We start from the raw sequence: 24,323 nt of genomic DNA on the forward strand, positions 1-24,323 counted from the left end.
GATTATTAGCGGATGAAGAGAATCCACTCTGGCCCTGAGCTCACGCAGTGATGTGTTGTATGCAGGGCTCGAAATTAACTTTTTTTCTTTGTGTCCCCCAGTGGTCCCGAATTCTGTGTTGTATTGTCCCGAATGGAAGCAATAGTGTCCCCATTTTTTTCCTCTCTGAAATAACCAGTGGTTAATATTATCATATGAAGTTACTATTATATTTGTAACTATGCGATTTTGAACCCTTTATATCATTTTTACAATAAATCACAAGACACAAGCGACACATGTCCTATACATCATCTACTTCAAAATTACAGTTATTGCATTTTCAGTTTATTAAACTTTGGCGATCTCACTGTATGAATAGATACCCGTTTATTTAAAGGGGCCAACTAGCTCATTCAGAAAATGTTTCAACTCCCTACATCTGCAGTACACTTTAGTTGAAAATAAGACCCCTTTTATGTTCATTTCATCTACTTATACCTTGAATATCTGTTGGCACTTATAAGGCCAACTTATAATTTTCACCATTACCGTTATCCATTTTTATGAACTTTCCGTTATCCATTTTATGAACTTTCGCTGCCGAAGCGTGGGTGCAAACGTTAGCAACATCAGCATAGTGCAGGTCCGAGCCTAGTTGTGCTGCTGACTGACTAAACTTTCTGAACTAGAAAGACACCAAGAAAACTCACTTATTCTGTTGAACGGTATCTTCCGTCAATATCACCCACATCATTCCTGTTGTATTTTATAACGTGTCTAACAGTGTTCATTCAGTTCGTTCAGTTGCTAGCGTTGCCTGCAGACCAGGCGATGACACTTTGGATCCTGAAGGTCCCGGAGACGTTATGTCTGGGCTTTCAGTTTCTTCCCCGCGGTCGGTCCGCTTCAACCACTTAAGCATTTTTGTTCTGGCAAGAGTCGGCGCAGCGTGTGCGGTAGCAATTCCATTCCAAGTCCATATAATGCGGACACCGGCCGAAGATTCTAGAACAGAATGCGCTGCTCTGTAGCCTACGGATGCAGGTGCATCGAAAGTGTAGCTACTATGTATTTTTCGCTGTTAACGTTTTAAAATTAAAATTGACAAATTAGGTGAATGTCTACGTATGTGTTACGGCTTTGTAAATAATATTAATGTAGAACATTTTTTCTAGATCTATTTTTTCCTATTGTCCCGGGATTGTCCCAGATATGATAATTTTGTGTCCCGATGACATTTTTTATGGTCCCCGGGACACCGTTAGTTTCGAGCGCTGGTTGTATGTCTGGGTGAGAAGACCATTCTATTCACACACAAACACATCGTCAGACTTTACTCAGTGTCCATGTAAGGGGTGATCAGACGCACCACTAGGGACTTAGCCATGATGTTCTCGATGAGCTTAAAGTCGTTGCGAAGCTGCTTGGTCTTTGTGCTGGTGCCCTCTGTTTCCTCATCTGCGTGGAAACGGAAGAACTGAGATTCGTCCTTGAACTCGCTCTTTTCCAGGACTACAACACAGGAAAAACAAACACGTCAACAAGATCAGTAAAGGAGGAGAAGCTGGAAACAGATAAGAGTTATAAAAAGGAATAGTCTTTTCTTTTGTTTGTCAATGTAATATCGCTCTATTGCATCTAGAGCAGTGGTTCCCAAACTTTCTCTGCTGGGCCCCCCTTTGGTAGATAAGAAAATTTTTGCGCACCCCCCCAAGACAAAAAGAGAAAAAAAAAAAGATAAACAGGACACACATACACATATTTTGTTTTCAGAATCCATTGCAGTTTATTAATACAAACCTCAACCTTTTTTGAACAAATAAAAGTAAACTGCCATAAACTACAGGTTGCAATATAATTATAACTGTTTTCAAGCACCTTAACTGTGTAACAGGTTTCTTTTTTTAATATTCAACATCATCAATGCAGTTTTCAAACATTGCCTCTCTGCAAAAATGGGTTTTAAAACATGACCAACTCCCTGAGAAGAAAAAAATAAAAACCTAAAGATCTCATTCTCATCTCATTATCTCTAGCCGCTTTATCCTGTTCTACAGGGTCGCAGGCAAGCTGGAGCCTATCCCAGCTGACTACGGGCGAAAGGCGGGGTACACCCTGGACAAGTCGCCAGGTCATCACAGGGCTGACACATAGACACAGACAACCATTCACACTCACATTCACACCTACGGTCAATTTAGAGTCACCAGTTAACCTAACCTGCATGTCTTTGGACTGTGGGGGGAACCGGAGCACCCGGAGGAAACCCACGCGGACACGGGGAGAACATGCAAACTCCACACAGAAAGGCCCTCGTCGGCCAGGGGCTCGAACCCGGACCCTCTTGCTGTGAGGCGACAGCACCAACCACTACACCACCGTGCCGCCCAAACCTAAAGATTTGTTGTGCAAAAATGACACCTTTAATCCTCGCATCTTTTCAGTGACTGGTGTGGGCCTGCTTCATGCTGCAGATCTTCTCAAATCTGGGTTGCAGTTTTGAGATTGCCACTCTGAGTTCATTTTCAATGTCCAGCTTTGATCTGTATTTTGTCTTGATTGAGGCCACAGCAGAAAAACCTCTCTCACATAGGTAGGATGTGGCAAAAGGAAGAAGTATGGCCAGGGCTCTCTCACCGAGCAGTGGGTAATCTTTCTCCACTCCAATCCAAAATGCAGCCAGTGTCTTTGACTGAAACTGCAGCCTCATTGTTGAATCAGAGGTGACATCAATGAACTGTTCCTCCTCTGACGTGCTGGAGTCGGCAGGTGGTGTCGCACTGAAGGGGTCACGGATCCAGTCATATTCTTTGGGATCCTGCATCAGGAAATATTTCTGGAAATGGTTCTGAAGGGCAGAGATGTGTGCTTTCATGCATGGGATCACTGTGTTCTGCAGTTTGTTGTCTTCAATGAATGATTTCAGGTTCTCAAATGAGTCCACATTTCCAACCTTCACTCGCTGCAGCCACATCTCAAGTTTTCTGGTGAATGATGTGATTTTATCTGCCAGATGTGGGAGGTGTGTATTTGTGCCCTGCAACTGCAAATTCACTTCATTGAGTTTCAGAAACATGTCACTGAGGTATGCAAGTTTCATGAGGAACTTGTTACAGTAAAATCTGTGGGCAAGATCATTGCCCTCTTCCTTCAAAAAGATGCGGATTTCATCTCGCAGTTCAAAGACCCTGGACAGCACCTTCCCACGCGACAGCCATCGGGACTCGCTGTGAAACAGAACAGCTGTGTGGTCGGAGCCCATTTCCTCGCACAGTGCCGAAAAAATCCGGGCTTTGACAGGTCGCGTTTTGATGTAGTTGACGGTGGCAATAACGTCGGTCATTACATCATTCAGCTCGGGACTCAGCTGTTTAGATGCCAGTGCTTCGCAGTGTATCATGCAGTGCGTCCACTGCACATTGGGGGAGACGCGCTTGATGAGCGCTTGCAGCCCTGCCCGTTTCCCAGCCATAGCCTGCGCCCCATCAGTGCAGATCCCCACACAGTCCTCCCATTTCAGGTTGGCCTCTTTCAAGTAAGAGTCAATGATTTTAAACAGTTCTTCTGCTGTGGCTCTGCCAGTAACTTTTTTGCAGAAAAGCAATTCCTCCCTCATGTCATCTCCATCTATGAATCTGATGTAAGTAATTAATAAACAGTCTTTGTTACTGTCAGTGGCTTCATCCATCTGAAGAGAAAAGCAGCTGCCACGCACTTTGTCATAAAGCTGCTCCTCTATGTCCTTTGACATGTCATAAATGCGCCTGCCGATGGTGTTGTTGGACAGAGGAATAGCCCTTAGTTTGCTGGCTGCAGTGTCATCAAGCATAGTTGATACCATGTCCATAGCACAGGGAAGTACTAATTCCTCCGCTATTGTGTGCGGCTTTTTACACTGTGCCACTCGGTAGGCAACTTTATATGAGGCGAGTTGAGCATTTGCCGGCACGGATGCAGCTTTAGTAAATAGGGACTGTTGAGCACGGCAGTTTACGAGTTTTTGTCTGAAAAACTCAACTGGCTTGTCTTTGTGCTCTGGAAGTTTTGTCTCCAAGTGGCGTCTTAGCTTGTTCGGCTTCAAGATGTCACAAGCTAGCACTTTAAGACAGACAACACACTGCGGTCTCTCCTCATTACCCACCGTTGTACAGGTGAAGCCAAAGACAAGATCTCATCTCATCTCATTATCTGTAGCCGCTTTATCCTTCTACAGGGTCGCAGGCAAGCTGGAGCCTATCCCAGCTGACTACGGGCGAAAGGCGGGGTACACCCTGGACAAGTCGCCAGGTCATCACAGGGCTGACACATAGACACAGACAACCATTCACACTCACATTCACACCTACGGTCAATTTAGAGTCACCAGTTAACCTAACCTGCATGTCTTTGGACTGTGGGGGAAACCGGAGCACCCGGAGGAAACCCATGCGGACACGGGGAGAACATGCAAACTCCGCACAGAAAGGCCCTCGCAGGCCATGGGGCTCGAACCCAGGACCTTCTTGCTGTGAGGCGACAGCGCTAACCACTACACCACCGTGCCGACCCCAAAGACAAGATGTGTCGTCATATTTTCTTGTCTTTGCCTTGGAATGAACTTGCTTTGGAAGCACATTTGGCAATGCATCATCCTCTGATTTGCGTTTATGTGGGAGCCCCGCGCCCCCCGCCAAAAACTTCTCCATGTTATGCTAGCAGTGTAATTTATTGATTCATTCATTCCATCCGTGCCCCCCGCCCCCCCCCCCCCCCCGCAATGGCTCTGCGCCGCGCCCCCCACTTTGGGAACCACTGATCTAGAGTATGCGTGTGATTACTGCAGACAAACATTTTTAACATTTCCTTGCAATGAGAAAAGAAAACAAACCTGTTAACTCAAAGGGCAGCTGGTGCAGCAGTGCATAAACTTTTAAAACGTAACTTAATGCAAAACAACAACAGTAGCACCCGTAAGAGGAAACGTCTTCGGATGAAACAGACATATTTCGCATGGAGCTTTATGTAGTTTTATCCTACAGCCTAACTTCCTATGTACTTCAGCAACATGACCTAAAGTGGCCAAAAAACATTCTTTTCATCAAGAGCTAACAGCAGTGACAGGAGACAAAATGATGTTTGAAGAAGCAAAGTGCACAGGGAGAATGGTGTGAAAAAAATAAGGGTAAGAGATGCTCATGCGTTTCTTTCTTTTCTTCACTGTAAAACATTATCCCATGTTTTTGGACGCGTAAGAAAGGAAGAAAAAACAAAACGGCAGCTCTGTTTTGCTATGGAGGCCATTTTGTTGGCAGGGTTTGCGTCCACATGTCCTTTTAGAGCAAACCGTTTGGAAAAATTGCAGAGGGTTACAGGTAAGTGGTAACAGAAAACACCAAAAATAAAAGTTAAGTCTTTGTCAAACCTGACAACCTTTACATATCCTGCATTTTAACATCAGAGTATGCTGGAATGTAGTCCATAATATGCCAAAAAAAGCTAGATTTTTTCCATAATAAAAATCCACATTTATTTTGAACTCTCCGAATATTAAAGCTCGGCGGCCTTTCGATGTCATAAAATTGGTGAAATTTAGTTCCCTCTGAAATTTGGTCAATGTGATATATGTTTATTTCTGCAGTATCTCAAAAAAACAGGTCATTCTGTGGCTGGGAAGTTATTTAATTTGAGGGGATTAAAGCAAATAATATGCATGAAATCACTCGCTTCACGCAGTCAAGCAGACAGAGGAAGTCCATGTGCGCATGCGCAGCTTTACCTTCTTCTTTTGGGTTATACGGCAGCTGGCACCCAGTGTTGCATTACTGCCATCTACAGGTTTACCTTTGACTGTGCACTGACAGTTACATCATTCTGTTGCTAAACAAACAGCTGATCACACCGAGGTGCTCGCTGACCACCGATATTTATTAGTTTGGTCCTGCGTTTCCTTTCCTTCGCAACATAACGTCTTTTCTTCTCGTGTTCCGTTATTGTAGTCGGTCTTTCACGTTTCATTCACATCTAAATTTGTATCCCAAAATGCCTTGCGCGAACGGGGAAAGCCCACCACGTGATGCATGACGAAGTATCTTGTATTGTGTCATGGTGAAGCAAGAAAAAAATAGCAGAGAATTTAGGGCCACGAAGTCTGTGATTCGAATTCAGTAGTTTTCGGTCCACTAAACAAAAATCCAGGAAAATTCTTTTAATGACCTAAACTTGAAAAATCTGAAAGGCAGTCTAGCTTTAACGGACACTCTCTGGAAGCCCTCCCCTTTCTCTCATCTCAACCTAATAATGTTTTGGCTTGAAACATTTCTGTCGAGGTAAATGGAGAATATTTTGAGCTCTTCAATTCTCAAAAACATAAAGCCTCATGGGGGAATAGTCGGAATACATCTGTCTTAGATTAAAGCATCTCTGTAAAGCAATACAAAGTTCTTCTGATCGATCACCTTTATCCTATGTGTTGAAGCATTTCTATCCTGATGGGAGTGGTCTCTCCCAGGATGGCCCCGCCCCTATCCATGCAGTATGACAACTCACGATGTAAAATGAGGTAAATCAAAGCTATGGATTTCACAGTCGCTATCTAGGAAACTACATGAGTCAGAAGTGAACTAAACACACTAAATGCCCGTTAGCAACCAATGTACAGGAAGAACATAGACTGAAAATTCAGATTAAAATTTACTGACTACCTCGTCAACTGCACTTTCATTACAAGTCAGTTTTTTTCTAGAAATGTGTTGAAATTCCTCTCTTTAGAAAATTATAAATTAGAAAAATGTGTACTAAGAAATAGGGTGCCTAAGACTTTTGCACAGCAGTGTATATATTCCTCACACACATATATACACTGCTGTGCAAAAGTCTTAGGCACCCTATTTCTTAGTACAAATTTTGTATATTATAGATATTTTAAGACTTCTGCATTGAGTCAGTTCCAAACATTACTTTTCCAACAAAAATTTCATGTTACAGAAAAAAAAATATGTTGGTATATCAATAAAGAAGCTACATATTACATACCACTTTTTAGACAATCTTCTCACCCAACTCCTGGTAGGCCTAGCACCTGTCAGCAGATAAGCTTTTTCCATTTATCCCGATCTTTAAATAATTCAGCTTCCATTACAGAGTCCAAAGATGTCAACCTCGCTGTGAGTGACTCAGTAATGTTTTGGATCCATCTCTTTCTTGGCTGTCCTACAGGCCTTTTAGTTGTAGGTTTCCAGATGAACCATTTCTTTGGTATTCGTTGGTCCTCCATTCTCATCTCATTATCTGTAGCCACTTTATCCTGTTCTACAGGGTCGCAGGCAAGCTGGAGCCTATCCCAGCTGACTACAGGCGAAAGGCGGGGTACACCCTGGACAAGTCGCCAGGTCATCACAGGGCTGACACAGACACAGACAACCATTCACATTCACACCTACGGTCAATTTAGAGTTACCAGTTAACCTAACCTGCATGTCTTTGGACTGTGGGGGAAACCGGAGCACCCGGAGGAAACCCACGCGGACACGGGGAGAACATGCAAACTCCACACAGAAAGGCCCTCGCCGGCCACGGGGCTCGAACCCGGACCTTCTTGCTGTGAGATGACAGCGCTAACCACTACACCATCGTGCTGCCCTCCTCCATTCTCATCATAGTAAATTTTAGACAATAAATTTAAAAAATGAATGAATGCTCCTGGGTTTTGCATGCAAAAAAACAAACAAAAAAACCCCAAAAACAAACAAACAAGAAAGAAGCAAGTACGATAGTCAAAATCTCCACAGGAACCATGGCAGATTCTCCAAGATGCTCAAGAGGTAATACCATTGTATGGGGTTTTTTTTTTGGTTGGGTTTTTTTAAGCAAAGGGTCGTCATATATCAACCTTGTGTAGTTTATTATTGGTTACTGCTTTTTATAGTATTTTTTAATGTAGAAATGGTTAATTTCATTATTTTGAAGGCATCTTTGCCTTACACGTGCCTAAGACTTTTGCACTGTGCTGGATATCAGGTCATAAAACTCTGGAGTATTCCTTTATATATATATATATATATATATATATATATATATATATATATATAAATAAATAAACACACAGACTGATCAATGAGAAAAAAAAACAAAAACTTATAAATACTGATGACATAAGCTGATTTTGTAAAGCTTGATGAGTAGACTCTGGACTACTTCCCAATCTTTTATACAATCTTCTATGCCTTTATGATGCAAAACCAGAGGCAGCACATAAACACCAGGGCTGCTCATTTATTACCATTCAAATCATATGATAATGAATAGGTCTCAGTGTTACTTCAGCTCGGGCCGAGGCTGATGGCGTGAGTCTTTTTCTTTCTTCCCCCCCCCCCCACAGGTCTTATGCAGCAGGAGCTGTGCTGTTTGTGGAAAACCTGCCACGTAGGACTTTTTTTTTTCCCTAAAACTGAAAGTGACAGACGTGTTTGCATGGAAGGTTTGGAGAGACAAACTGTTCGGTGCTGCGCAGCTTTTCCCAACTAAACGTCACTGGAGTTTGTTTTGCGAGTGGACATAAGAACATGTTATTGATTTAACAGGAAGTGTGTGTGTGTCTTGTCTCTTACTGATGTGGTGTGTGTGTGCACGCATGCACGCACGTCTGTCTTTTTTTGTCATGCTTTTGTTCCACTCCAACTCACTGATACTGTTCTAACAGCTGGAGACATCTGCTAATAGGCATGCGGACACTTTGGCCCTCAGCCAGGCACACAGCCTCAGGGGTTCATCCAGAACCTCACAGGAAAACTAAAAAGACACCGTTTCAGTAGCAGCATAATCAATTTATTTGAACAAACTGCTGTAAAATTGTGTTCATGTTTGCATACAAAATTTCCTCGTAACCTGGAATGTAAACTACGGAGGTTATATAAATACATAAATAACATCCGACAGCAAACCTTCACCTCGTATTCGGCACACTTTCATGATATTATGGCTCACAGCTGCTCTAATTTAAGACCCTTTAACACACAAAAACATGGCCACGGTTCACTCTCTGGCCCCAGACACTAAGTGTTGCAATAGCAAACAAGCCAAGCCAGGGCTCATTGCAAATTCTGTTTATGGCAAAATCAGCAGGTCAGTCTGGAATCATGTACCTACAAACATTTCTGTGTTTTTTCCTTCACTCTCAGTTTCTTTTTTTAAACCTTCCAAATCTAGCAACACTGATGTTTTTAAGCTTCATCCCGCCTCATGTGGTGAAATCCTTTTGAGATCATCACACTCCAGACTCAAAATCAACACAACGTTCAGATTTGGTTCCATATTTGTGATCCTTTTACACTTTGTAAATATCACGCTCCCATAAACTAAATATCATGAGTCACAACGGAGAGACTTTACCGTGGTGCATGAAGCCGTTGTTGCACAGGCCGACCCCAAGCGTGACGGCATCTTCACGGGTAGAACAGTCTCCCTGTGAGATGTTTACACAACATGAGAGAGAGACAGACAGACAGAGAGAGAAAGAGACAGACAGAAAGCGAGACAGAGAGAGACAGAGAAATAGACAAAGACAGACAGAGAGACACATACAGACAGACAGACACACACACACAGACAGAGAGAGAGAGAGAGAATTATTAAATAAAACCACATGCACCCCCTGGGGAGGGGAGAAAAAAAACAGAACATTAAAAGGCTGCTGTGTCCTCTATAAAAGCCCTATTTTTAAAGGTTTATACACAAATATATGACATCACTAGATTAGTAACCACACAGTTATGAGCCGCAAGACATTCAAAGGTCTGTGTGTGTGATTGAAATGGAAGACTGTCCCCTCTCCACAGGTGTGTAAGTGTTTCGTGTCATCCTACCTGCGAGACAAGCCAGTCCACCAGTTTACTGGCTGGTAACACTGACTTAAACGTCTTCAGGTGGTGGTCTCGGTCTCTGCATGGAGAAGAACGAAATGAGTAAACGGAGCTACACAATCCTAAGGAGGCTCTTTTTGCTCCCCATTCACCTTATCTACTTTGCAGGAAAAAAAACTCGCATACTCTTCGAACAGAATATCATTTAATTGACAGCAATTCAATTTGTTTTTCCTGAAAAGTCAATTTACTATGGAGGATTTAAACCTTTAAACTGTATTATTTATATGTTTGTTTGGTTTTTTTTGCCAGATTGTCTTCTAAATTAGTTGCTGCTAATTCCTGGCCACTGGCTAGTTCCAGGCTTGTAGTACTCGAGTCCGACTCGTGACTTGACTTGGACTTGAGCACTGATGACTGGGACTCGTGCATTAACTGCATTCGGACTTGTAAATTGGAGACGAGGACCAGGATTTTTTCTTTATTTTTTTGTAACATGCCATAATAATTTGGCATAAGATATTTATTTATATCTACATTCATTTTTATACTAATTTCGTGCAAGAGAATGCACATTCACCTGTTCATACGTCATGTTCAGGAACAAACTAACGTTAATGGCGCTACAATGCCTGGAGAGAAGCCTCTAGGATTGTCTCCTTTGCTCCTACAGACCCTTCCTGCAGTGGGGGAAAATGCACTGCTGTGTGTTCCATATGTAGAAGAACTATTGAGGAGACGACGGGGACAACCTCGAACTTCAGTCATCATTTGGCAAGACTCCACGCAGAGAAGGACGTGACACGCTGTGTTCATTGCTCTGTTGATAGCGGGGCTTGCTGAGCGATGAACCAGCTAGTGTTAACCGTCTCGTATGTTATTTGCCCTGTTGATAGTGGGCGGGGCTTGCTGAGCAATGAACAAGCTTTTCATCTGTAGTCTATTAACTAAAATGGGGCAGCCTGGCACTAAGGCCCTTATTTTGTAGACATGAGGTAACATACATTTGCATTTGTCTAGCGTCACGCTGATCAACACAGAAGAGAAATGCCATTCTTCCAATTATGCTCTCTTGGTTTAATGGCCATGAATTTTACAGGGTGATTTCAAGGTGGGGCGGCATGGTGGTGTAGTGGTTAGCGCGGTCACCTCACAGCAAGAAGGTCTGGGTTCGAGCCCCGTGGCCGGCGAGGGCCTTTCTGTGTGGAGTTTGCATGTTCTCCCCGTGTCTGCGTGGGTTTCCTCCGGGTGCTCCGGTTTCCCCCACAGTCCAAAGACATGCAGGTTAGGTTAACTGGTGACTCTAAATTGACCGTAGGTGTGAATGTGAGTGTGAATGGTTGTCTGTGTCTATGTGTCAGCCCTGTGATGACCTGGCGACTTGTCCAGGGTGTACCCCGCCTTTCGCCCGTAGTCAGCTGGGATAGGCTCCAGCTTGCCTGCGACCCTGTAGAAGGATAAAGCGGCTAGAGATAATGAGATGAGATTTCAAGGTGGTATATTAAACCACTTTTCCACAAGTTGACACAGTTCTCTGAGGTCTTATTGAAATGTCTGTGACATGCTTTGGTCAAAAGACCACAAGGATAAAGCACGACGGCTCCCTTTTCACCCTGTCTAAACAGCATTGTTCAAAACAGCTGATTTGAGTGCCTGATTGTCTCATCTCATCTCATCTCATTATCTGTAGCCGCTTTATCCTGTTCTACAGGGTCGCAGGCAAGCTGGAGCCTATCCCAGCTGACTACGGGCGAAAGGCGGGGTACACCCTGGACAAGTCGCCAGGTCATCACAGGGCTGACACATAGACACAGACAACCATTCACACTCACATTCACACCTACGGTCAATTTAGAGTCACCAGTTAACCTAACCTGCATGTCTTTGGACTGTGGGGGAAACCGGAGCACCTGGAGGAAACCCACGTGGACACGGGGAGAACATGCAAACTCCACACAGAAAGGCCCTCGCCGGCCACGGGGCTCAAACCCGGACCTTCTTGCTGTGAGGCGACAGCGCTAACCACTACACCACCGTGCCGCCCTGTGCCTGATTGTTTAAATGATAATGAGCCACTGCTCACCCCGCCCCCTCTTCCACCAGGTAGTAATTTCTTCATGAATATTCATTCACAAAGGCAATTCTCAATCAGTCAATGAGCCGAGATACTCAAATGAGGATGTGGCATAATTCTAATGAGCTCCTCTTGTGGCACACAAAGGGGAGTCAAATCTGAACGGCCTGTTGAAGCACGTTTTCTGAAAATGAATGTAATGCCCCTAAACCAGGCCATAAATTGATGGGAAATCAATAAGATCAGCTGATTTTCACGGAATCTGCTGAGACTTAACCGGAAGATCCCGAAGGGGTGCATGATGTCACACGTCTAACAATCCTGGTATCAATTTCATTCCCGTACACAGCAGTGGCTAGACCAGTCTCAATATGGAATCGTGTTTTGGAGAGAATTCTGATAGTGAATGGGATTCTTATATGTCGGATGAAGGGGCAGAAGATTATCAAGAATATTCTGGAGTAAATGTTTATCTTTTCAAGCCCCCAAGATGAGAAACTGCCAGTTCACTCAGTTCACGACAGTCTTCCTCTGTAGTGCGTGCGAGATGGAGAGATAGCTAGATAGAGAGAGAGAGAGATGTGCAGAACGCAGTGGTTACCTTTCATCATGTTTTCCTGAACAAAACTAAAAGCAAACCAAGTCTTGCAATATTGCAATCTGAGAGCATTTAACACGTTTCAGTTAATAATTAATGATGATTGTGTGCACGTTTTTCTTCCTGTTCAAGTGAATCAGATATGATAAGATCGGATGTCATGAGTGTGTAAATGTTGCTCAAATGTAATTTATTAAATAAATGGGTTGCTTTTTGCTCCAATAATTTCCATGTGGTCGTTCTGGTGGTGGTGAACATTTGATGAATCAGATTTATTATTACTAGGCGACACAAAATCTGCCCACTGTCGCTTTAGATTAGTGTCATTTCTTGGAAATTCGTGAACTGAATGTCCTGTTGTATATGGATTTGAACATCTGAACACAACGCAGTGCTTTCCCATCGTTATGTTTGTAAGATTCCATCAACAATATCCAATTTCAGCGAGTAAACAAGCACTGAGTGAGATGAACCGAAATGACCCAGATAACCAGGGTTCCACGCATGACGTCATGCGAGGTTAGCCCTGGGGCAAGGCTGCCTTTTTCCGGGAACCGGAAGCCGTGATTTATCGATAGTTTTGTGCTTGATAATAAAATAACAAATAACTAATATTATATTCCCCCTGCTTTATTAATTCATTTTAGTCGTTACTAATGATCTACAACCCCGATTCCAAAAAAGTTGGGACAAAGTACAAATTGTAAATAAAAACGGAATGCAATGATGTGGAAGTTTCAAAATTCCATATTTTATTCAGAATAGAACATAGATGACATGTCAAATGTTTAAACTGAGAAAGTGTATCATTTAAAGAGAAAAATTAGGTGATTTTAAATTTCATGACAACAACACATCTCAAAAAAGTTGTGAAAGGCCATGTTTACCACTGTGAGACATCCCCTTTTCTCTTTACAACAGTCTGTAAACGTCTGGGGACTGAGGAGACAAGTTGCTCAAGTTTAGGGATAGGAATGTTAACCCATTCTTGTCTAATGTTGGATTCTAGTTGCTCAACTGTCTTCAGTCTTTTTTGTCGTATCTTCCGTTTTATGATGCGCCAAATGTTTTCTATGGGTGAAAGATCTGGACTGCGGGCTGGCCAGTTCAGTACCCGGACCCTTCTTCTACGCAGCCATGATGCTGTAATTGATGCAGTATGTGGTTTGGCATTGTCATGTTGGAAAATGCAAGGTCTTCCCTGAAAGAGACGTCGTCTGGATGGGAGCATATGTTGCTCTAGAACCTGGATATACCTTTCAGCATTGATGGTGTCTTTCCAGATGTGTAAGCTGCCCATGCCACATGCACTAATGCAACCCCATACCATCAGAGATGCAGGCTTCTGAACTGAGCGCTGATAACAACTTGGGTCGTCCTTCTCCTCTTTAGTCCGAATGACACGGCTTCCCTGATTTCCATAAAGAACTTCAAATTTTGATTCGTCTGACCACAGAACAGTTTTCCACTTTGCCACAGTCCATTTTAAATGAGCCTTGGCCCAGAGAAGACATCTGCGCTTCTGGATCATGTTTAGATACGGCTTCTTCTTTGAACTATAGAGTTTTAGCTGGCAACGGCGGATGGCACGGTGAATTGTGTTCACAGATAATGTTCTCTGGAAATATTCCTGAGCCCATTTTGTGATTTCCAATACAGAAGCACCCCTGTATGTGATGCAGTGCCATCTAAGGGCCCGAAGATCACGGGCACCCAGTACGGTTTTCTGGCCTTGACCCTTACGCACAGAGATTCTTCCAGATTCTCTGAATCTTTTGATGATATTATGCACTGTAGATGATGATATGTTCAAACTCTTTGCAATTTTACACTGTCGAACTCCTTTCTGATATTGCTCCACTATTTGTCAGCGCAGAATTAGGGGGATTGGTGATCCTCTTCCCATCTTTACTTCTGAGAGCCGCTGCCACTCCACGATGCTCTTTTTATACCCAGTCATGTTAATGACCTATTGCCAATTGACCTAATGAGTTGCAATTTGATCCTCCAGCTGTTCCTTTTTTGTACCTTTAACTTTTCCAGCCTCTTATGGCCCCGTCCCAACTTTGAGATGTGTTGCTGTCATGAAATTTCAAATGAGCCAATATTTGGCATGAAATTTCAAAATGTCTCACTTTCGACATTTGATATGTTGTCTATGTTCTATTGTGAATACAATATCAGTTTTTGAGATTTGTAAATATTGCATTCCGTTTTTATTTACAATTTGTACTTTGTCCCAACTTTTTTGGAATCGGGGTTGTATATTCATTTTAAAGCATTACAATAAGGCATTACATACACATGAAATAGGCAGCCCAAAAGAAACTGACCAGGTTGTCTTATTTCAGAGTTTGTGGGTTGGTAGACACAAGCACTGAAAAGGTGAGATTTTCACAATATGTCCCTTTAAAAAAAAACTGCTAGTACTTAATCATTTTAACATTATAACACAAGGAACTGCAACCTTGCTCCAAACCCAATTGGTTAGCCATTTAAAAAAAAACCTGACAACAATATTGCAAATAAGGGTAAATAAATCTTTTTTTAATCACCATGTACTGTATATCATTCAGATTCAAACACTAAGACCTTTGAGACCTCAGAGTCTTTTACCTTGATTTGTTGCAGCAAAACCATCTAAAGCAGTTCAGACTAATATAGCGTTTTAGAGACACACACACACACACACACACACACACACACACACACACACACACACACACACAGGTGTGGCATGTCAAGAAAAGCAAGCCATGGACAATGTTTCTGGAAACATGATTTATTCTGACCACAGTGACACAAAAGCTGGTGTGTTTCTCTTAACGATGAACCACAAACAAAACTGATTCGTCCACCACAAAACATCCTACATCACGGAGGATTCTTTGTGTGCTAGTTATTAGGAAAGAGGAAGTATGATAAGATGAGTGCTCACTGCAGAGTTTAAAGCAAGCTAGAGATGTGAGAACAGAAAACGGAAGGAAGTGGAGTAATGACACAAACACAAAGTCAGAGCTAACGAAGAGAGTGGGGCCCTGTCAGTGCCATTTCTACTTATACTTAAGGTACAGGACTTTGGATTTTTGCTGCAAGGTACGACCCTGTACAATCCAATTTAATTTTACTGGGTACAGCACTTTTAAAAAGGCAGAATTGCAGAAATCCTCATAAGACTTGGATCCCTAATGAAGAACCCAGAGGCGAGAATCCTGACAGGAGTTAAAGGAACAGTCCACCGTACTTCCATAATGAAATATGCTCTTATCTGAATTGAGACGAGCTGCTCCGTACCTCTCCGAGCTTTGCGCGACGTCCCAGTCAGTCAGACGCACTGTCACTCCTGTTAGCAATGTAGCTAGGCTCAGCATGGCCAGTGGTATTTTTTGGGGCTGTAGTTAGATGCGACCAAACTCTTCCGCGTTTTTCCTGTTTACATAGGTTTATATGACCAGTGATATGAAACAAGTTCAGTTACACAAATTGAAACGTAGCGATTTTCTATGCTATGGAAAGTCCGCACTATAATGACAGGCGTACTAACACCTTCTGCGCGCTTCGACAGCGCATTGATATCTGAGCTCCGTATCAATGCGCTGCCGAAGCGCGCAGAAGGTGTTAGTACGCCTGTCATTATAGTGCAGACTTTCCATAGCATAGAAAATTGCTACGTTTCAATTTGTGTAACTGAACTTGTTTCATATCACTGGTCATATAAACCTATGTAAACAGGAAAAACGCGGAAGAGTTTGGTCGCATCTAACTACAGCCCCAAAAAATACCGTTGGCCATGCTGAGCCTAGCTACATTGCTAACAGGAGTGACAGCGCGTCTGACTGACTGGGAGGTCGCGCAAAGCTCGGATAGGTACGGAGCAGCTCGTCTCAATTCAGATAAGCGCATATTTCATTATGGAAATACGGTGGACTGTTCCTTTAAGACTCAAAACAAAACCCATCCTCTTCAGGATGACGGCCAATAGTGCGTGGGATTATAAATCATTACTCTTCTACAACTATATACACTGTAAAATCAAAGACATTAAATGTGTTGTAAAGACGTTCGGTAAGAACATATTGCAAATAAGACTCCTGGAATGAGCGTACAGTATTTCTGAGCACTTACGAGCACACAGTATTTATGATTACAGCAGCAGCTCTTAGGTAGAAGTCTGCAGTATCTAGATGAGATTATCCACCGTATCAGGGTTCACAATTGAGCTTTGAAAGTAATGGACTAAAGCATGTATAATACTTACTTAATCACAGGCGTGAACAGGCTGTGGAGGCGACAGTAAAGTCTCACACCCTGCAAACATAGTGGATACAAGTACATAGTTATTCCCGCGTACCAATTTTCTCGAGGCAGCTTGATCATTTTAAAAGCTTAAAGTAATATTCATAACAAAGAATACAATACCGGCCAAAAGTTTGGACACACCTACTCATTCATAGGTTTTTCTTCATTTTGACCATTTTCTACATTATAGAACAATACTGAAGGCACCAAAACTATGAAATAACAACATCTGGAATATATATGGAATTATGTGGCAAATAAAAAAAAGTGTTCAAGAAAAAACAAAATATATGTTTCCTGTTTTAGATTCTTCAAAGTATCCAGCGTTTACCTTGATGACGCTTTGCACACTATTGGCGTTATCTTAACCAGCTTCATGAGGTAATCACCTGGAATGCTTTTCAGTTAACAACTGTGCCTCGTCAAAAGTTAAAGGTAGGTTGCCTTTCAGATTTTTCAAGTTTATGTCATAAAAATAATTTTCCGACACCCAATTATTTTTGTTTAGTGGACCGAAAGCTACCAAATTTGAATCACAGACTTCCAATTTTATTAGGTGGTTGGTTTTTTTCCCCAAATAGAACAATGACTTTAGGGCCACGTGGCCTTAAATTCTCCGCTATTTTTTCCTGCTTCACCATGACCCAATTCAAGATACTACATCAGGGGTGGGCAATTATTTTTTCCATAGGGCCACATGAGAAACAGAAAATTTTGTGGAGGGTCGGACCATAAGGCTGAACTAAATTCTGCATAATATTAATTGTATTTCTTTATATAAAGCAATAAATATCATTGTTTTTACAAGCTGCCAAGACTGGTAAGAGTATGGAAAAAACGAGGTTGCCTTACAAAAAATGTCATTTATTCAATCAAATTTCCCAAAACAATGGTTAACAAAATATGAACATTTGTACCATTTTTTTTCAGTCACATTCACCCCAAAACACAATAAAGACATCACAATATTGTCTTTCTACTCCAAATATCAAACAAGATACATCATATTATAATAATGATGCCCACATTTGTAGTCTAATCACCTCATTTGGTGTTTTTCAGTTTATTTGTTCAGTGAGAGAAATCTAGTCTCTGTTGGTCTTTAACGAGTGCATCAGAGTCAGGTTGAATGTCTGAGGTGGAGATGCGAGGCACAGCTGACAGATGATCATCAGTCGATTCGGTGTAGGTATCAGATCTACAGATCGGCTCGGGCTCCGGCGCCTGCTGGTGACGTCACACTATGTGATTGGCTGGACCGTTTGAAGGATGATGTACAAGTTTGTGGTTGGTCTGGACAAATTACGGAAGTAGTTATCACGGGATTAGGTTTCGTGGGATTTCATGTCATGTTCATGTCACGCGCATTGCGTTTTTGTTGAACGCAACTTCAAAATAAAAGTAATGCACATTCAGTCCATGCATGAGGTAAAATTAGAAAATACGTTTATTTTGTAATTTCTAATTAACCTTACGCGGGCCGGTCAGAATGAACCAAAGGGCCGGATGCGGCCCGCGGGCCGGAAAATGCCCAGGTCTGTACTACATCATGCATCACGTGGTGGGCTTTCCCCGTTCGCGCAAGGCATTGTGGGATACAAATCTGAAACAGGACAGAAAAAAATGGAGGACGTGAGCGTGCAAATGAAACGTGAAAGACCGACTACAGTAATGGAAAGTGAGAAGAAAAGACGTTATGTTGCAAAGGAAAGGAAACGCAGGACCAAACTAATAAATATCGGCGGTCAGCGAGCACCTCGGTGTGATCAGCTGTTCGTTTAGCAACAGAATGATGTAACTGTCAGCGCACGGTTAAGGTAAACCTGTAGATGGCAGTAATGCAACACCGGATACTAGCTGCTGTAAAACCCAGAAGATGAAGACGACAAAGGTAAACCTGCGCATGCGCACACGGACTTTCTCTGTCTGCTTGACTGCGCGAAGCGAGCGATTTCATGCACATTATTTGCGAGGGAATCATCTCAAATGAAATAACTTCCCAGCCACCGAATGGGCTGTTTTTTTTTTTTTTTGGGCGATATTGCAGAAATAAACATACATTGACAATGACCAAATTTCAGAGGGAACTAAATTTCACCGATATTATGAAATCTAAAGGCCGTCTAGCTTTAATTAGTGCAATTTCTTGTCTTCTTAATGTGTTTGAGACCAAACAGTAAATAATAAGCAATACAGTAAACAGCTCTATTCCACAACTGCAGTAATCCATATTATATCAAGAACCGCTCAGCTAAATGAAGAGAAACGACATCCATTATTACTTTAAGACATGAAGTGACTTAATGAATAAAATAAAGAAAAAACATTGAATTAGAAGGTGTGTCCAAACTTTTGACTGGTACTGTACAATATGTATGATCATTAAAGGCAAACATTACATGATAGTGAGGAAATACCTTGGATACGATATCCTCCATCTCGCTCCTGGCTTTGTAAGTGCCGTCATCGTAACGGAACCGATACAGTACCTGCTCGTTCTTAAACTGGTGTTTATCAGAAACTACAAAAGAACAAAAACAAGCCTTACTCTAAACGGCTCATGTTCTCTTCAGCTACATTGTGTGATTACAACAAATAGCATTTTATTTGTTTGGATTATCATATCAGTTCACTGGAATACCGAAAGTCATCTTTCAAAATAAAGACAACTTTGTGTTGTGAAAGCATGCATGTTACTGATGTGTGGACAGAAATTGTTTGTGCCAACTAAAGGCTTCTCAAAACTAACCCCTTTATTTTGTCAGCAGCTCAGGATCAGCGGAACAGAGAGGAAATGGAGATTTAGCAATGTACTGGCTGACTTATTTCGACTGACAAGGATCAGAGAATCCACAAAGCACAAAATCCTCTTTCTTACACTTTAGTAACTAAAGTTTATAGAGACACGTCACGATTTAATGTAAGCCTCTGGTTAGTTTTCCGAATCGTGTTTAGCTTTATCGTTAGCTATCATACCCCGAAATGCTAACCTCATCTAAAGTGGCTTTAATGAGCTTGTATAACTCTTACAAAATTTATTTCTGTATTTTTTATCTATGAGACAATGATTTATCTATATTTGGAGTATCTAGATTCAATATTTGGGATATTTTCTTTTACGTATCAAACGAAATTTGGGGAAAAAGTTGTCTTGCATTATTATTATTATTATTATTATACAATAGATTCAAATCTCAAGTGTCCTGGGTGACCTTGTAGCTCCTCAAATCTTACAACCTGCTCCACTTATTAATCTCACAGCTTTACTGTTTGACCAGAATAATGTTCTCCAATCCCATAACACACACGCACATACACACATCACTTGTTTGCTGAAGGTAGTTGTGGAGTGTCTGAGCAGAGCAATGCCATTATCCTTGGTTCAGCTTTGGAACAAGGTAAACACTTCACTCCATCCATTATTCATGACTAGGTTGTTTTCCATCACAACACTCCTACTTTGGGGGATGGAGAGCAAATCTTGATGATGATGATGATGATGAGCTCAGGTTACAGTGTAATGTTGATATGGCATGTATGCTGATGTTTTAGGCCAGACTTTTTTTTTGGGCTGCATTTCAGCTTTTAACCACAAAATGTATTGAACAAAATTAGGTTGTGTACAAAATCTTACAAGTGAAAAGAAAACTAGAAAAAAAAAAGGCATGAGATGAAAGATCACGAGACTCTCACCATGGTGGATGAGACCGTTCTCCAGCAGAGCTTGACCCAAATTGATCCCTTCCTCTGGTTTACTGATTTCTCCACTCTCCAACAGCCAGGTGACAAACTCACTGCAGGACACACACACGCACACACACACGCACGCCAGATAAGCGTCTACAGAACACTACACAGCAGACACTTATTGCCATAGTCACATGTTTATTCCCACATTAATATAAATCCATTCAGAATCCAACAGACCAAACACAAAATGCTACTGAAATGGTGCTGATATCACCGTTTGTAATATATAAATACTGCTGCTATATATGTGTGACAAAGTGTGTGATGTTTTCCAGAATAATTTATATGGAAATTGCTGTGACACTTCAGTAAATATGAGACATTGTGCAGAGGTGAGGGTGAGAGTGAGAATGAAGAAGTCTTTGCTTTCTAAATAAATGGCAATGGGTGTAGACCACTGGATGGAAAGGTTAAGGGCTAGTGATTTTATAAACAACCTTTGTAAATATTTTGTTCTGCTCAGAGAAGAGCTGTGGTCTTAGGTGGTGTTTACATTAGACCGTATCCGTCTCGTTTTCGTCGCGGATGCACTGTCCGTTCGCATTAAAACGCCGGGAAACGACTCCACAGGCGGAACAACTTGAATCCGCCAGGGCCCACGTATTCAACCCAGTTCGTATCTGATCCGGTGCTGTGTAAACATTGAGATACGAGGAAACGCAGTGCTGAGCTCTAGCTGACGTCGTCATTGGACAACGTCACTGTGACATCCACCTTCCTGATTCGCTGGCGTTGGTCATGCCACGTTGGTCATGTGACGCGACTGCTGAAAAACGGCGCGGACTTTCACTTCCTGCTATTGTTTCCGCCTTGTATCACCTTTTTGTTTTTCATTAAAGAGTATAAAAGTATGAATATAATGCTTTGCTTTGTCATTCTTAATGTTGTTCATGGTAAGATGCAAATACTGCCCATTGTGTAGTTATGATTGTCTTTAGGCTTGCCATCCTTCCACTTGCAAGTGGTGAGTGACTTGCGCATGCCCGATATGCACTGGGATCACACACACAGCGGCTCAGTCCCGAATCACTGCTCGTGCGCTTCACTCGCGCGCTCTGTGAGCTGCGCAGGGCCGGAGTGCGCACCCTCCAGAGGGCACTCGCTGTTCAGGGCGGAGTGATTTGGAGCGCAGCCGCTGAGGAGGAAGCGCTGAGCCGCACTGACACATTTCAACTTACGTGCCGTCTAATTAGTCATGTGATTAGCGTATCCGTGTATTGGCGTTGCTGTATGCACGCGAATCGTGTATTGGCGTTGCTGTGTGCACGCGAATCGTGTATTGGCGTTGCTGTGTGCATGCGAATCGTTTTAAAAACGTTAATCTGATGATCCGCTGATACAGTCTAATGTAAACACCACCTTAGTGAATCCTCCAGGATCTATAAATGGGAGAAAGGGGGGGGGGGGGGGGGGGGACAGACGACGTGAAACCTCAACTTGTCTACCTGCCTCTTACACTTTCACTACTACAGAATAATATATAGCATTCAGCACACTGCCATGTCTAATCAATATTCATGTAGTTAGCATTCATATGTAAATATGATCATAACCCTCAGTACTAAATCGCTAGCTAACATGCTAACGACAGATTTCTGAGAGGATTTTTAAGTCTTATTCATACACATTGTCTTAACTGTTATTATAAGCTAGTAAGCAAACATGAGTTGATCTAAAGATTTCTCAGGAATATTAAATTTGTGTTCATAAATGTTCTCTACTAAATGCTAGGTACTGAGCTTCCATGAACAAACTGCATTTCTGAGACAACTGTCATTCATTTATATACTGTATATTGATCATACTTACTGCTTTAGCTTGCTAGCTAGATAACATGAGCTAAGCGAACAACATTTTTGAATGGAATGTTAAGACATTCATACTGTTGGTCATATTTAATGGTACAGCAGGTTAGTTTAGCTAGCCTAAGCTAACTTTGTAGGATTTCTAAGCGGAATACCAAGTCATATTCATATGTACTCATAATATTTGCTGGTACGGCAGGTTAGCTAGCTAACCTGAGCTAACCTAGCAGGATTTCTGAGAGGAATGTCAAGTCATATTCATACGTACTGATAATACTTACTGGTACAGCAGGTTAGATTAGCTAGCCTAAGCTAACTTTGTAGGATTTTTGAGAGGAATACCAAGTCATATCCATATGTACTAATAATACTTACTGGTACAACCAGCTAGCTAGCTAGCCTAAGCTAACCTAGCAGGATTTCTGAGAGGAATGTTAAGTCATATTCATACGTACTGATAATACTTACTGGTACGGCAGATTAGCTAGCTAGTCTGAGCTAACCTAGCAGGATTTCTGAGAGGAATACCAAGTCATATTCATATGTACTGATAATATTTACTGGTACGGCAGGTTAGCTAGCTAGCCTGAGCTAACCTAGCAAGATTTCTGAGAGGAATACCAAGTCATATTCATACGCACTGATAATTTTTACTGCTAACCCAAGTTAGCATGCCAACATGACCTAACCAGACAGGATTTTAGACAGGACTGTTGAGTCACATTCATATGTGCTGATAACATATGTGCTAACCACAACCAAGGAAGGTTATGGCTAACGTGGTTTTTCTGATACACTGTACGTGAAGTCTGCCAATTGAATATTTTCATACTGTTGCTCATGCAGCTTCACAAGGCAACATGATGCACTCAGAGGGAAACCGTTATGTACACTCTTCTGCATGCAGGAGCTCACAGTCGCACATGATTGACTAGTGTCCCTATGATTGACATGAAAGACAGAGTATGCCATCTCTCCCGCACAGAGAGCACAACCAGTTTTGCTACCTTGGCTCCTCGATAAAGAGGTGCGTCTTTAATTCCATATATGGGATCAAAGACACGTCCATTTGTCCCCATCAACAACACACCCATCCACTCTGATCCGTAGACAGACATCAAGGCAGAGCATGTGCATGTTTTTTGGGCCCATGGGTTTTGATGGATCACCAAAGATCAGGGACGTATTTGTTTGAAGTTTCAAGAAACGTACGCCAAAGTTACTTAAATTGCCAAAAACTATACTTTTAACCATGTTTTTCATGCAGAACTTTACTGTTAAAAATGCAGTCTTCACATGTCATGCCAATGCATGTACGGTAGCTTGTACTAAATAAAACACATTCACAGTACATAAAAATCATGCTTGTCAGGTAGGACTTAAAGTGCATATCCTGGACCAAATTCGTGGTTTTTTTTTTAATATGAAAGAATGTCCCTTTACACACTCATCCAGAAGGGTAATTCTGCACAAGGCCATCTGTCTACAGCAGAAAAAAATAAAATAACAAAATGCATCTGGAAAAGTCCCAAGGGAGTCTGGAGCCAGATTCGTGACGTCACCTGCGGAAGAGCCAGCAGGCTGCGAGAGCTTGCACAGTTTCAGTGCACAGTCTATGTAGACCAAGTTTAGCAGGTAGCGATTTTGCACTGAAATATGGAATTGTCACCTGTGTGCAATGTGGGAAACAATGAGTACTAATCCCATCAAGATTGGTGTTGCTACACCCTCCTACGATACATCTGTTAACCATTTTAATAATTACGTGATAACGTTGAAGAAATTTGCAGAAAACCACCAGGTCGTTTTCTCATAAACAAACCAGCGCTGACGTAGGATTCAGAAGGAGGCGTCCCGCCCGTGACTCCACGAAAATCAATGTTTGCAGGGAAATCCAAATGCCAAGTTTTTTCAGAGGTGGACCAATTCGCCTCAAATGGTTTGATTTCAACTGAATTTTTCTGGTATTGCGCAAGGTA

The 24,323-nt window shown here is 42.1% G+C and overlaps 1 protein-coding gene across 1 annotated transcript in view; it reads right to left on the bottom strand.

Moving 5' to 3' along the window:
- prex1 (phosphatidylinositol-3,4,5-trisphosphate-dependent Rac exchange factor 1) overlaps window positions 1–24,323 on the bottom strand; it is a 196,807-nt gene that overhangs the window by 60,016 nt on the left and 112,468 nt on the right. The window contains exons 11-16 of the mRNA XM_060932042.1: window positions 20,483–20,583; window positions 19,207–19,310; window positions 16,749–16,798; window positions 9,822–9,897; window positions 9,349–9,421; window positions 1,352–1,494 (exon numbers count right to left, since the gene is read on the bottom strand). Of these exons, the coding sequence (XP_060788025.1) occupies window positions 1,352–1,494; window positions 9,349–9,421; window positions 9,822–9,897; window positions 16,749–16,798; window positions 19,207–19,310; window positions 20,483–20,583 (547 nt within the window). The remainder of the gene's footprint in view (window positions 1–1,351; window positions 1,495–9,348; window positions 9,422–9,821; window positions 9,898–16,748; window positions 16,799–19,206; window positions 19,311–20,482; window positions 20,584–24,323) is intronic.

This window comes from Neoarius graeffei, chromosome 10, assembly GCF_027579695.1.
Source record: "Neoarius graeffei isolate fNeoGra1 chromosome 10, fNeoGra1.pri, whole genome shotgun sequence".
Classification (NCBI taxonomy): domain Eukaryota; kingdom Metazoa; phylum Chordata; class Actinopteri; order Siluriformes; family Ariidae; genus Neoarius; species Neoarius graeffei.